The 12,810-nt window shown below is 47.7% G+C and overlaps 1 protein-coding gene across 6 annotated transcripts in view; it reads right to left on the bottom strand.

The window, feature by feature from the left end:
* The window catches only part of LOC310661258 (amphiphysin-like), a 96,830-nt gene extending 84,850 nt beyond the window's left edge, over positions 1 to 11,980 (bottom strand). Inside the window, exon 1 of one of the 6 annotated variants that reach the window (XM_083407056.1) lies at positions 11,667 to 11,980. In XM_083407056.1, coding sequence (XP_083263182.1) covers positions 11,667 to 11,738 — 72 coding nt within the window. In that variant the 5' untranslated portion in view covers positions 11,739 to 11,980. The remainder of the gene's footprint in view (positions 1 to 11,666) is intronic. The other 5 variants (XM_083407059.1, XM_083407058.1, XM_083407057.1 and 2 more) reach the window with 5 other exon arrangements.
* Between the last annotated feature and the right edge of the window lie 830 nt (positions 11,981 to 12,810).

The following is a 12,810-nucleotide window of genomic DNA, read 5'->3' as shown; positions in this document are numbered from 1 at the left end:
ACTCTGAAAAATCAGATTGACATACCATAGAATTTTCACTTGGAATCTTGTAGTGCTTACTAAATATCCAACTGACATATCCAACTGCTTGTAAAACACACTCCTTCATTTTTGTCAAAATTAACACGGTTTTTATATTTGGGAGGCAGGTAATTATAAGAATCTCTCTTTATACCAAGCACAGAAGGGATCATTAATCTCTCCAAGACTCATGTAGTTTAACACAAAAGTAAAGAATCTGTAACTACTGCTTCTCGTGGATAATTGCACAATATCGTTTAAAAAATGAGCATTATGCTCTTTGGGAACGCAACTGGTTACTACTGAAGAAAAGTGAAGTTTCTCACAATAATGTTAATGAGCAAATATAAAGACGGGGTAAATAAGGCTCTATGGGGCTCCAAACACGATTTAGAAGGAAGTTTAATCAAGGTAAACACATGGAACTAACGTATTCCGTATTGTGAGATTTTTTCGTGAGCCACTTCACACACAGAGCTGAACCACGGTTTGGCATTTTGAAGATGAGCTGGAGTGAACCTTAGCTCTTCCTCCACAACTTAAAGTTTCTCTTCCAATTTCCATCCACCCCAGTTTTTGTGAGATTAAACAATCCTAACCCACGGCTAATCTTAACAATTGTTTGTTGAAACAAACCAGCTTCATAAACTACAGTTTGCATTTGGCTTGTTTCAACAAGCAATTGATAAGATTAGCTGCAGTCCATCAGATCTGGCAAGGTGCAAAGCTGTGGGTAATCTAACATGAAAGAGAAGTTCTCTTACCTTCTCCCCATGGCAGCCCTGAGGCGCTTCTTCCCCCTTCCCCTTAAAAAAACCTTTACTTTATATACCTCCCTTCATCTGAGGATCACTGGGAGTTTTACCATTTAAAAACACAAAGTTACATACCATAATAACAAATAAAGCAGTAGCAATACACGTACAATAGGTGACACATACAATTTGAAAGACCATAGATTGTTGAATTAGCTAAAGGCCTGGCAGAAGAGGAACAGTTTCACCTAGTGCCTAAAGATATGTAACCAAGGCACCAGGCGAGCTTCCCTGGGGAAAGCATGCCACAAGTGGGGAGCCACAGCAGAAAAGGCCCTGTTTTGTGTTGCTGCCCTCCAGACCTCTCATGGAGGAGGCACACAAAGAAAGGCCTCCTGTTGTTGTTGTTTCACAGGATAAAAATACAAGGCAAATAGTTAAAACAAAAAACAATGAAACATTAGCATATTTAAAAGGCTGGAAAATATTAAACAGCCTTATAAAACAAACAAAAAATAAAGGTAAAGGACCCCTGACAGTTAAATCCAGTCGCAGACGACTCTGGGGTAGCGGCGCTCATCTCGCTTTACTGGCTGAGGGAGCCGGTGTACAGCTTCTGGGTTATGTGGCCAGCATGACTAAGCCACTTCTGGCGCAATGGAACACGAAAACCAGAGCAGCGGATGGAACCCTGTTTACCTTCCTACCTGAGCGGTATCTATTTATCTACTTGCACTTTGACGTGCTTTCAAACTGCTAGGTTGGCAGGAGCAGGGACTGAGCTCACCCCGTTGCAGGGATTCAAACTGCCGACCTTCTGATCAGCAAGCCCTAGGCTCAGTGGTTTAGACCACAGCACCACCTGTGTCCCCAATATGACACTTAAGGATCATTTAAAACAACCTCACCCCCAAATAAACAATAGCCACTGCAGTTAAAACCCCATCCTCATTAAAACAATAATTTTAGCACAAGTGGGCTGGCCCACACCCTCGTTCCACCCCTGAAGTGCCACCCCCAGAGGGACTAGTTCCATTGGTGCCCCCCTCTTTTGGTGATGGCCTTGCTGAGGGCAGCCCTGCCCCCAGACAGGCAGGCATGATTGACAGAGCTGCCCCAGCAACTGCTGCTTGCCTATAAGGGGCGGCAGGTGTTTTCAAAGCAGCCTGTCTGTCCCGGCTCCTTGTCAAAGGGCACTGGTTTGCAGTAGCTGTTTTAAGTTATGGCATCGAATCTTCTAACCTTCTAATCTTCTAACCTAGAAGTGACCTTGCTCATCCTAATTTTGTAACATTTAAAAATTGCTTCCGTGGTTCTTGTTGCGAATTCTGTAGTGCTTTTGTCTGCTTCGTTTTCACAAGTGCTTATTAGATAAACAACAAAAGAATCACCTCATCTTTCCCACTCTAGCACACAGCTTCCCCTAAGAAACATAGAGCGTAGAGAAGTTAAAAGAATAATCAGGGCAAGTCACAAAAAGACAGAATAATTTCTTTCTTTGAGAAATACCAAACACCTGTCACCAATGAACAACAACCACCCCAAGCACACCTATTGATTTCAAGTGCGCAACCACATCAACTCCTGCCCAAAGGAATCTGCCTTTGCTCTGGCTAAAAACGAAGGTGCTGCTCTGCGAGCCCAGAGAACGTCAGCGTAAGAGATCTTTAAGAACCTTATTGGCAGAAAGGTGGAGAACATGTCTAGCACCCACTCAGGAAGAATGGCAGGGTAAAATGTTTGAATATGTTTAACTGGCTGGTCTGACAAACAGGATAAGAGAAAACGAAGATAAGGAATATAAGGAGGAACTGATAATGTTTATTGACTATTTCAAGAACCAGTATAGAGAAATACATGGCTTAGCAGGTCTTGTGTAAATCCAGCAGTTGAAATAGATAAGAGTATTTAATAGATAACAAATCTGATGATTAAAAGGATGTGCATTACGCGGAGTACTAGGAAATCAAAGGAACCAGGAAAAGGGTGGAGGGGAAGTCATAGGGTATGTGTATACATGCTGTTATTGGTACGAAGTTGTAAGTGGGACGGGGGAGGGGATTAAATATGCTCTCTGTTCTTGTTTTTGAAAATGCAAATATATATATTTTTTAAAAGGATGAGAGATCTTTAGAGAAAATTTTACTATAAAAAAATCAGTACTTGTAATTAAGCAAATGACCTACTGTCCCATGAGCCAGCCATTTCTGAAACATGGCTCCAGCGATAACTGGGCATTGAACAGCCAACAGCATTAAATTGAAACAAATCAACATTTTCAATCATTAATACCCCCCCACACACTCCTCTTCTTCCTTAAATTTCAGCATTTTACATTTTTGGAATCTAACCATCCTAGATTCTCTGTATAGCTTGAAGTAGACCCTGTTTTATCTTGAGAGCTGGTCTGCACAATACTTTCAGCATGGAGGCTAACATCCCTGCACACAGGTGCTGGCTCCTGGGGGCTGAGGCACTTTGGGCCCCCTCAGTGTTTGTTTGGGGGGCCGGGGACCCCATTGTTGAGGCAAAACATGGAGCTGGGTTCAAAGCAATGTCAGGACATCATGCAACATCGCACATGAAACATCAGGACGTGGCATCAGGCCCCCTCAACGTTCTTCAGAAGATGGCGCCACTGTCCCTGTGGCAAGTTTCCCAGACCCCACCTGAACCTTTCCCTATACTTTACCCTCCAAAGTTCCCTCCCACAATTGCCAGTCATCAAGGATACCAAAACTCACAAGTTGTACTCAACAACACAGCAGGAGGCTGGGGAGGAAAACTCACCAGTGCCATGCACAAAATATAGACCGACTCTCACATTGCTCTCTAATATTGCAGGGAAATTCCTCATGAGGACCATTCTACTGGCCCTGTTCAGTGCAGATACCACCCTGCAACTATAATAGCACAGCCATAGATGGTCCTTTTGGCAAACACTGCAGATGTGCAGCCAAGGGTGCTCTTGGGAGTCACGTCTGGAGATGGATGAAGGAACAATAGCCCTCTTCATTGCTGCAGGAGAGCAGCAGGCAGGGTGGCAGGTGGTGTGATGAGGATATTGGATTCTCAACTAATAAACAGCATGCCAACTGAGCTTGATAGCTCTTGTGCTCTTGTTATCCCTTTGCTGCAATGAGTGCCTGGACAGCAGAGAGAGCAAATGGGCCAACTGAAAATTTCAGGCAGGTTAGGAAGACCCATTCCCAGGCAAGACCCAGTCATCTGGCTGCTGGAGGTGATGGTAACTAATTCAGTTGCCATCACCTCCAACCCATGTTTTGATGTGTGTTGTTGTGTTTTACTTTCTGAGCATTGTTAGCTGTTTTAGGTACAAGTTTAGGGGAAAGTGGCCCACAAATAATAATTAATAACTGAAACGGAGAAACACAAAGCACTCCCCCTTACATAAACTCTCAAAACAAGAAGTTAAAACTGTAATCCTATACATACTTAGCTGGGATTAAGCCCCACTGAAAACAACCAGGCTTACTATTGAGTAGACATGTACAGAATTGCACTACAAATATCTTAATACCTGCTATCAAAGTCAATTAACTGATATTTAGATGTCGTTCGATCCATGTATGTCCACATATAAATGTGATGTGGAAACGGAGAAATTAAGTGGATAATGAACAGCAGTTCATTACAGTGCCTCGTTAAGTAAGTAATGAACATATGGCCTTAAATTCAAACAGATGGCCCCAAGATCTTCAGAGGCAGCTCTTTTCGGCATCCCACTGTTGAGGGCAGTGGTGGAATGAGAGACGGCCTTCTCTGTGGTGGCACCCCACTTGTAGAGCGCCCGCATAAAAAGAGTCCTCCTGGATCAGATCAAAGGCCTACCTAGTCTAGAATCCTGTCCTCATCCTGGCCAGCCAGAGGTCTACAGGAAAGAAGTCTGCAAGCAGAACTTGAAGATGACATCATTCTTGCTGCTTGCAGTTCCCAGGAACTGGTCATCAGAGGCCCCCTGTCTCCAGCAGTGGAGGTAGACCATACCCATCGCGGCCTGTCATCACTGATGGCTTTAAAAGATATCTGACGAATCAAGCTATCACTGCATCTTCTGTGAGTGAATTCCATAGTTTAATTATGTGATGCACTTTCTTCTGCCTGTCCTAAATCTTTCAATATTCCACTTCATTAAATATTCTAATATCATGAAAAGAGGAAGAATTGTCTCTCGTGTCCACTTTCTCTTTTAAATTTTATTTAGTTTTCAAAAATTTACATACATACCATCCACAATACTTTACCATCCACACTTTAATTTATCCATTGACTCCCCCCACCCCATGATGTTCTGTTTTTCCTTTAATGCTGCATATTTTACCATACCATGTATGCCCTGAGTTATTAGGCTTAACGTCTTTTGACTTCTTCTCGTATTTCAAACCCTGCTTGCGTTTTCATGCAACTATAATAGTTCTTTAGCTAGCCTACAAAAGGTTTCTAATCCTCAAAGAATGGTTCGTCATTTTGGTTGTGTTCTCAACACCACACTTTATTTTATACATCTTTATTGTGTGTCTCCTTACTTGCCATTTTTCTGTATTAAAAAGCCCCAAATGTTCCAATCTTTCCTCATAGCAAGTTGCTCCATCTCTTTGATAATTTTGGTTGCCCTTTTCTTCGTCTTCTTCAACACTATAATATCCTTTCTGAGGTGAAAGAAGTGAACAGAACTGCACAAAGTATTCCACATGTACTCACGCCATAGATTTGTATCGTGGCAATATGGCACTGGCTGTTTTAGCTTCAATCCAATTCCCGATATTCCCTAGTGTGGCATCCACCTTTTTCACAGCTGCCACCTCCTGGGTTGCCATCTTCACTGAGCTTTCCTGCTACAACCCCAAGGGGGTGTACCTTCTACCTATGGCTATTTGGATTCACACAGTATTAATCATTTGCAAGTCTATGGAAATATGAAAGCCCTCCCCCCCCAAAAAAATATTGCCCTTGGCATTTGACACTTGTGAAACAGCCATAAGGAAAAGGTTGAAGCATTGCATTAATGGTGCAAAGAAGGAAGGCATTAATAAATGTTCCAAAGAACAATGGCAGGCAAGGGAAACAGCTTTGTGCATGATTTTATTACATACAGTCATACCTCTTGTTGTGTTAGGTTCATGTTGTGTCTTTTCGGCTTGCGAACGTGGCAAAGAGTTCTGCGCACTTGCACATGCACAGAAGCGCCCTATCATGCTCTGCACTGGCGCAGAAGCGCCGCTCTAGTTGTGGACTTTTCGGGGGGACAAACGGCAACCCAGAACAGATTGTGTCCGCAACTAGAGGTACACTGTATCCTCTTGTGGAGAAAAAGCCAGTGCTCCCCCCCCCCTTAAAACATGTTTAGGGATGCTCTCATTTTCCTACTCATATTGAAATACTGCCCCTCAATGAGGCCAAACGTAGATTCACAAAATGTTTAGGGGTATGCATAGGGGACATGGGTGGCGCTGTGGGTAAATGCCTCAGCGCCTAGGGCTTGCTGATCGAAAGGTCGGCGGTTCGAATCCCCGCGGCGGGGTGCGCTCCCATCGTTCGGTCCCAGTGCCTGCCAACCTAGCAGTTCGAAAGCACCCCCAGGTGCAAGTAGATAAATAGGGACTGCTTACTAGCGGGAAGGTAAACGGCGTTTCCGTGTGCTGTGCTGGCTCGCCAGATGCGGCTTTGTCACGCTGGCCACGTGACCCGGAAGTGTCTCCGGACAGCGCTGGCCCCTGGCCTCTTGAGTGAGATGGGCGCACAACCCTAGAGTCTGTCAAGACTGGCCCGTACGGGCAGGGGTACCTTTACCTTTACCTTATGCATACCCCTGCATTCCCCCCTCCCCCCCCGAAAATAAACGTTGGAAAAAGTTATCCCACAGTGATTTTCTCCCACCCTGGATCTCAATTCATGGCTATATTGTAGTTATTGAAATATTCTGCTGGTTTGTGCACTAGGATGTTTTTTAAAAACCTTTCTTTATTGTTGTGGTTGTTTGGGTTTTATTGTTTTTCATGCTGTGTGCCATTTCGAAGACTTATGCTGATGGAAAAGCCATCTTGTAAATAAATGAACAAAATATAAACACACAAGACGCACAAAATGTCACAGGTGAAGAATGCCTGAGTGTCTGCCTGAGTGGCTTCTGTGCCCTGTGTCAGGCCACCTGCCTATTTGGCTCATCATTGGTCGGAGCTCTTCCGGGTTCCAGTCCTGGAGATGCCAGGGACTGAATATGGGACCTTCTGTGTGCAAAGCAGCAGCACATTCATCCGCATGATGAAGCACAGATGATTATTGGGCTTTCAATGATTACTCTGAACCACAGCCTTGGAGCACTTCAGTCCAAGGAATGCTAGATCCAAAATGGGATGGGCTGCCTTAAGAGATTTACTAATAGTCTGGTGTGTGTGGATGGGGGGGGGGTAACCTGTGTAACCAACTATGGATGACTCAAAGTGCTCAACTGGGGAATAACCTCAACTTCTCTGAGGGGTCAATGGGGCTTGGAAAGGATTTCAGAATTTCCAGCTTTCACTTGTTTAGGATCCAGCACTAGATTTTCGGCACCGGCCAAGCACAAAGCCAAATGAAAAGTCCATATTCCCAAGGCCTAGTATGCAATTTCTAAGCTACAAGGTACCTGGAAACCCCCATCGTTCTACCTGGACACTGAGGTCCAGCGCCGAGGGCCTTCTGGAGGTTCCCTCACTGCGAGAAGCCAAGTTACAGGGAACCAGGCAGAGGGCCTTCTCGGTGGTGGCACCCGCCCTGTGGAACGCCCTCCCACCAGATGTCCAAGAGAACAACAACTACCAGACTTTTAGATGACTTTTTCTGAAGGCAGCCCTGTTTAGAGAAGCTTTTGATGGACTACTGTACTTTAATATTTTGTTGGAAGCCGCCCAGAGTGGCTGGGGAAGCCCAGCCAGATGGACAGGGTATAAATAAGGAACATAGCAAGCGAACCTATTTCAAGCCAGACCATTGGTCCATCTGGCTCTTCAGGGTCTCAGGCCAAGGTCTTTCTCAGCCCTGTCTGAAGATTTAAGACCTTGTGCAATGTTTTCCCACTGAGCTATGGGCCTTCCCCAATTTCCCTGTCCTAGCACACAGGTCTACACATACAGCAGAATGAGGAAGGAGAATAGACTGAATTCAGACTGCCGGTGTGAGATTACAACTTCTACAATGGAGGGGTGGGGAACTTTCAGCTCACCGGCCTAATTAGGCCCTCCAGACCTCCCCCATTGGGCCCACAGGTCCGTTTCAGCTAAGCCACAGCCACCTGGCCTCCAGCTGACATCATATCTGACACCAGCCGACGGGCAGATCTTCAACAGCCCCTTTCAAGGCACTGCACAAAATAGTGCTTTAAAGGGGGCTCTGCTGTGGGGCAAAGATGGTCGGCTGAAGTGGGCACTCGCCCTTCTGTCAAATGTGGCCTGCAAAGGGGTAAGGGACAACAGCTGGCCTGCTGGGGTGAAAAAATCCCTCACCCCTGCCCTGCATTGTTTAAAGGACAAAACCCCAGGAAACAGGAAATAAGCAGACAGGGAGAGGTTCTGTATCAGAGGTGGGAAACTGTTACCAGGGCCAGACTAAGCCTTTTTAGCACCTGAGGTGAACCACAAAATGGCATCCACCCCACCAAGGAAGAAGGGGTGAGTGAAGATTGACATCAGGAACAAGGGTGGGAAGAGACCAGCCATGCCTCCGATTGGCCAAGAGGCCACTGTAGAGGCAGCGGGGGGGGGGTGTTGCTGAGGAGACGGCAAATCTGGCCTCCAAGGAGAATGCCACAGCTGTCACTGCCACCACAACAGCAGCAGCAGCAGGCAATGTACTCCTTGGAGGCCAGATCTGCTGTTCCTGTGGATCCTTCTGCCTGAGGTGATCTTCTCACCTGGCCTCATGGATACGCCAGCCCTGACTATTACCACTGTACTGCAGGCTGCAGTCCAGCCATGCAACAGTCAGCGGTTTCTACACACACACACACACACACACACACACACACACACACACCCTCCATTAAGGCAAGCAAGAGGCATTATCACAGGTCAAGGAGGCGTTTCAGCCAGGCAAAAACGTTAGGATCGCACAGAGCAGGGCTGACAAAGGCTGCATGGTCTGAGAAGTGTCCTGAGGGCTGGACAGAGAGGTTTGGACACATTTGGCCCATGGGCTTGAAGTTCCCCACCCCGTTCTAGAAGGCTTTCCATTTTCAGGGAGCTAATAAACACAAGAGAGCATTCAAAATGTGACTTCCCGAAATACCACCTCTAGTGCCCAGTTCATTCCGCCATCTCTTTCTCTGCCAGACATGTAGGCCAGGCCAGGAAATTCTAAGGAGGGAGAAGACCAAAGCAGCCTGATGACGACTGAGCATGCTCAGTAGCCGTGGAATGTTGGCTGTGTTGTGGAGTGGAGAGGACAATGCTTCAATAGAGTATCCTGGGAAAGGGCATGACTGGCTGGCCAGAACACAGGACAAGAGTACACCACACAGCAACATTTTGTTACAGGTCTCGCTTGTCTTCTATACTTAGGTGAGTGTTGCTCACTCCTAGAGGGGAAATGCAACAAATTCAAACAAACACATGCTATACATGTGCCATTTATTAAATGGAATTTAAGACAAAACCTACTGTGATATCTTCCCTCTCTGCCCTGTTATCCAAGACTTGAACAGGAAGATATTGCAGGTAGGTTGGCTGATACTCACTCTGCACATGAAACTACATGTACCTAAGTGTTTTGCTCACCACTTGGCTAGAAGATGGTCTTGTAGATCCAAAATGGAAGCCTAGATCCTTCCATTTTGAGTCAAACCATCTCTTGCTTGTCCCTGCCAGCATTTACTTGAACATTAAGAAGCCTTACGTCTAGACCATCAGGAAACAGGACAATGCAGACCATCAGTGCCCAGAGGAATATCTTCAATCAGTTGGAAATGCAGGTGTGTCTCTGAATGCTTAGGTGTTGCTCACCGAAGAGCTGGCAGGAGACTCTGATAAAGTCCAGTGACACGGGCAAGGTGGCCTTTGGCAACGCCCACAGAGGTGATTTAGAGATTGCCCCGCTCTCCAAGTGAAGATCACATTAGTTCACGATGAGCTTGGGTGGTTATTAAAAGAAACACAATCCTCTTACAGTATGGAAAGTGTGCAAGCATGGAGGTGGGGCCGAGGAACAGCCAAATCTTTCGGTCTGTGAATAGATCCGCTCTGCAGATGCAATCCTCCTTCTACACTGCAGGCTACCAGTGTAACCCTTTGGTTTTATCAAGGCCACAAACAAGGAGGTGGTACAAGCAAACCCACCGTAGAGGCTCCCATCAATGTGCCCCAAGAATTTTCTTCTCCTAACCAAAAATTTTACGGGGGCTCAGAAAATCTAGCTTGATGCCCTGAATGTTCTCACAGAGATGGGATGGGAGTAAAGGAAGGACCACAAAACCCTCTCAGTAACTGCAAACCGACTTCACCCAGGCAGCACCTTTATGAAAATGTGCAAGGTGATATTGTCCTCTGCACCAGCCACCATCAGCAGGTCTGTCTCCAGTGAGTGGCCAAGTCGGGCATCTGCTCGAGGTCTCAAGAGTGCCAAAGGCACGACTGCTCCTACAGCACAGACATCTGTGCTTGGCATGGATCCCACTAGAAGCTCAGAGGCAGAGTGGAGGAGCACCCAGTCCACATCTCCTTCTTTCTGAGGGTCCACTGAAGGCACTTTGCCCAGGGGACCTCAAATTTCTCAAGCCAGCACCACCTATCAGAGCAGCTTGGCACACATGCATGATGCAAGCACCTGTTCCAAACTAAGGACTGGCCCAAGTATGAAACTCAGGACCCTCTCCAGTAATGTCCCAGGTAGATGGGTGCAGCCTCGGCCATTGTGTGGGGTCCCAGCCCGGGTGCCAACAATACATGGTTCATCCGTTAGCGACAGAACAGCACAGACTGGGCTGAAAACAAGTTGTGCCATTGCATCAGTCCATCTCGGATCACTTCATTCAAGAGAATAATGACTAAATGGGACAAGGGATATTACATAACATCACTGATACTGGCAGCTTGCCAGCGGAGAAGAGGGGGAGAAAATCCACCACCAACATTATTTGGTATTTATTAGCCAAACGCGCATTGGGAGAGCCCCGTTCAACAATCCACTCGCCAGTTGCGGACGTGCCTCAAAGGGCGCATTTCAAACAGGCCCAAATCCGCAAACAGCCAGAAAGCCAAGCGCTGCGAGCTGCTGCCCGCCTCTCCCCGTGTCCCCAGAATAGCGCAGCTCTCTCCATCCCTCTCTTCAGAAAGCCCTTGTTTCTTGCCTTGCAGCCGATGCCCTCGGATTCCCCTGACCTTCTGGGGGAAGGACGTGCCTTAGTCCCTCCGTTAGCAGCCCAGGCAGATATGGAACAGCAGCGAGGAGCTGCTCCAGAGATATTTTTTCAGCGCACCTTTAAGGCGGCGGCGGGGCGGGGGCCTCAGGTGTGTGTAATTCAGCATCACTGCCCACATGCCAGCGCTCCGCCAGATCGCTGTGTCCAAGATCCATCGAGAAACCGAATAGTGGACCCGGGGGGAGGGGGTGGTTTGCCTCTCGTAGGCCCTTTGCACAGGATGCAAAGCAGCTGCGCGCAAAGGCGCATTCTGAGCCTCTGTTCCAAGCGGGCGCCGCGGGGCGCTTTCCCCTCCCCGGAGGAGATTTCTCTGCACCCCCACAGAAACTGCCGCAGGGACCTTCTCCCCACCCGCCTCCCGTTGGCCCCACAGCCTTCCAGTTATCTCCGCAGCCCGGTGGATGCAGAAGGTCCCCCCGGCGGGCAGTCGCCTCCTTTCCTCGCCACCTGCATCCCCTTCGGTCCTTCCGCCGGCTTACCTTTTCCTGCGCTCGGCTGAGTCTCTTCTGGACATTTTTGGCAAAGACGCCGCTTGTTTTCATGTCGGCCATGGTGGCTGGTGCAGGGATCCTGCCGAGGAGGGAAATCACACGGAGCCCGGCTGCAGAGAGCGAGGGAGATGAGAGATGGAGGTCGGATCCCAGAGAGAAAGAGGAGGGACAAAGGAAAGCAGGAGGGAGGTGTCTTAAAGCTGCAGCGACGGAGGAGCTGGTGCATCGGTGGCCAAGCCGGAGAGAGATTGGGCGGCGAGCGGAGGCGGCGAGGAGGGCTTGTCAAGCGTGTTCACACGTGACGCCCAGATTGCAATCCCGTGCAGCCCTCCTCGTTATTTCTGAACAGACGTGCGTAGGATGCTGGGGAGGGGGGCCCTCCAATCCTACCCATATTTTCTTGGAAGTAAATAAGATGCGGGGATTACTTTCGGGTACCCACGGCCAGGATTAAGGCTGGTTTGCCAATCTAGTGGGAAACATGTACTGGCCAAATGAGCAGCAGTTGTCCCTTTTTGCTTTCCAGTCCATCTTAATCTTAGATAATGTGTCCGATAATGCTACTACGTAGCAAAAAGGCTCTGAGTCAATATGGCTTCAATTGTTTATAGGAACCAATTACTGTGCGTGCTTATTCACAAAAGAGATGTATTAAAAGGTGGAAAGCTTGGTTTTTAGATCAACAATTTATCCGCTGGTCAAATCTAGAGGGATTAAAAGCAATCCATCCTAGCCAGTGGTCCTCCTGAATTTACTACTTACTATTCCTACAACATGCCTGCCAGGGACTGGCAAGGTGCTGGAGTGGGGGGGGGGGGAGCGAGGCCGGAGTCTGATTTGGGAGAGGGGGGTCAGTGCTTTGTGGAGACCTGTACCAGCCAGGAGACAAGGTTTAGAGGCAAGGGAAACTTCAGAGCTGGAGGGTGGAGCACAGGATGGGTCAGAAGATGAGGAAGAGGTAGATCAGGCAAGTGAAGGTCCAGGTGCTTCCCCACCCTCTCCTGCCCCACCGTCTCCCAGAACCAGCAGGGGACTGAAAAGGGATGAGCAGAGGAAGTTGCCACGCAGGCGCAGTCTCCGGTTGCATGTGTGCAGCCTCTACGCTAGATTGGGGTGCAGAGCAGTAGAAGCA

The sequence above is a fragment of the Podarcis tiliguerta genome (assembly GCF_965153285.1).
Source record: "Podarcis tiliguerta genome assembly, chromosome: 12".
Taxonomy (NCBI): domain Eukaryota; kingdom Metazoa; phylum Chordata; class Lepidosauria; order Squamata; family Lacertidae; genus Podarcis; species Podarcis tiliguerta.
This window is presented reverse-complemented; position numbering and strand designations above follow the sequence as displayed.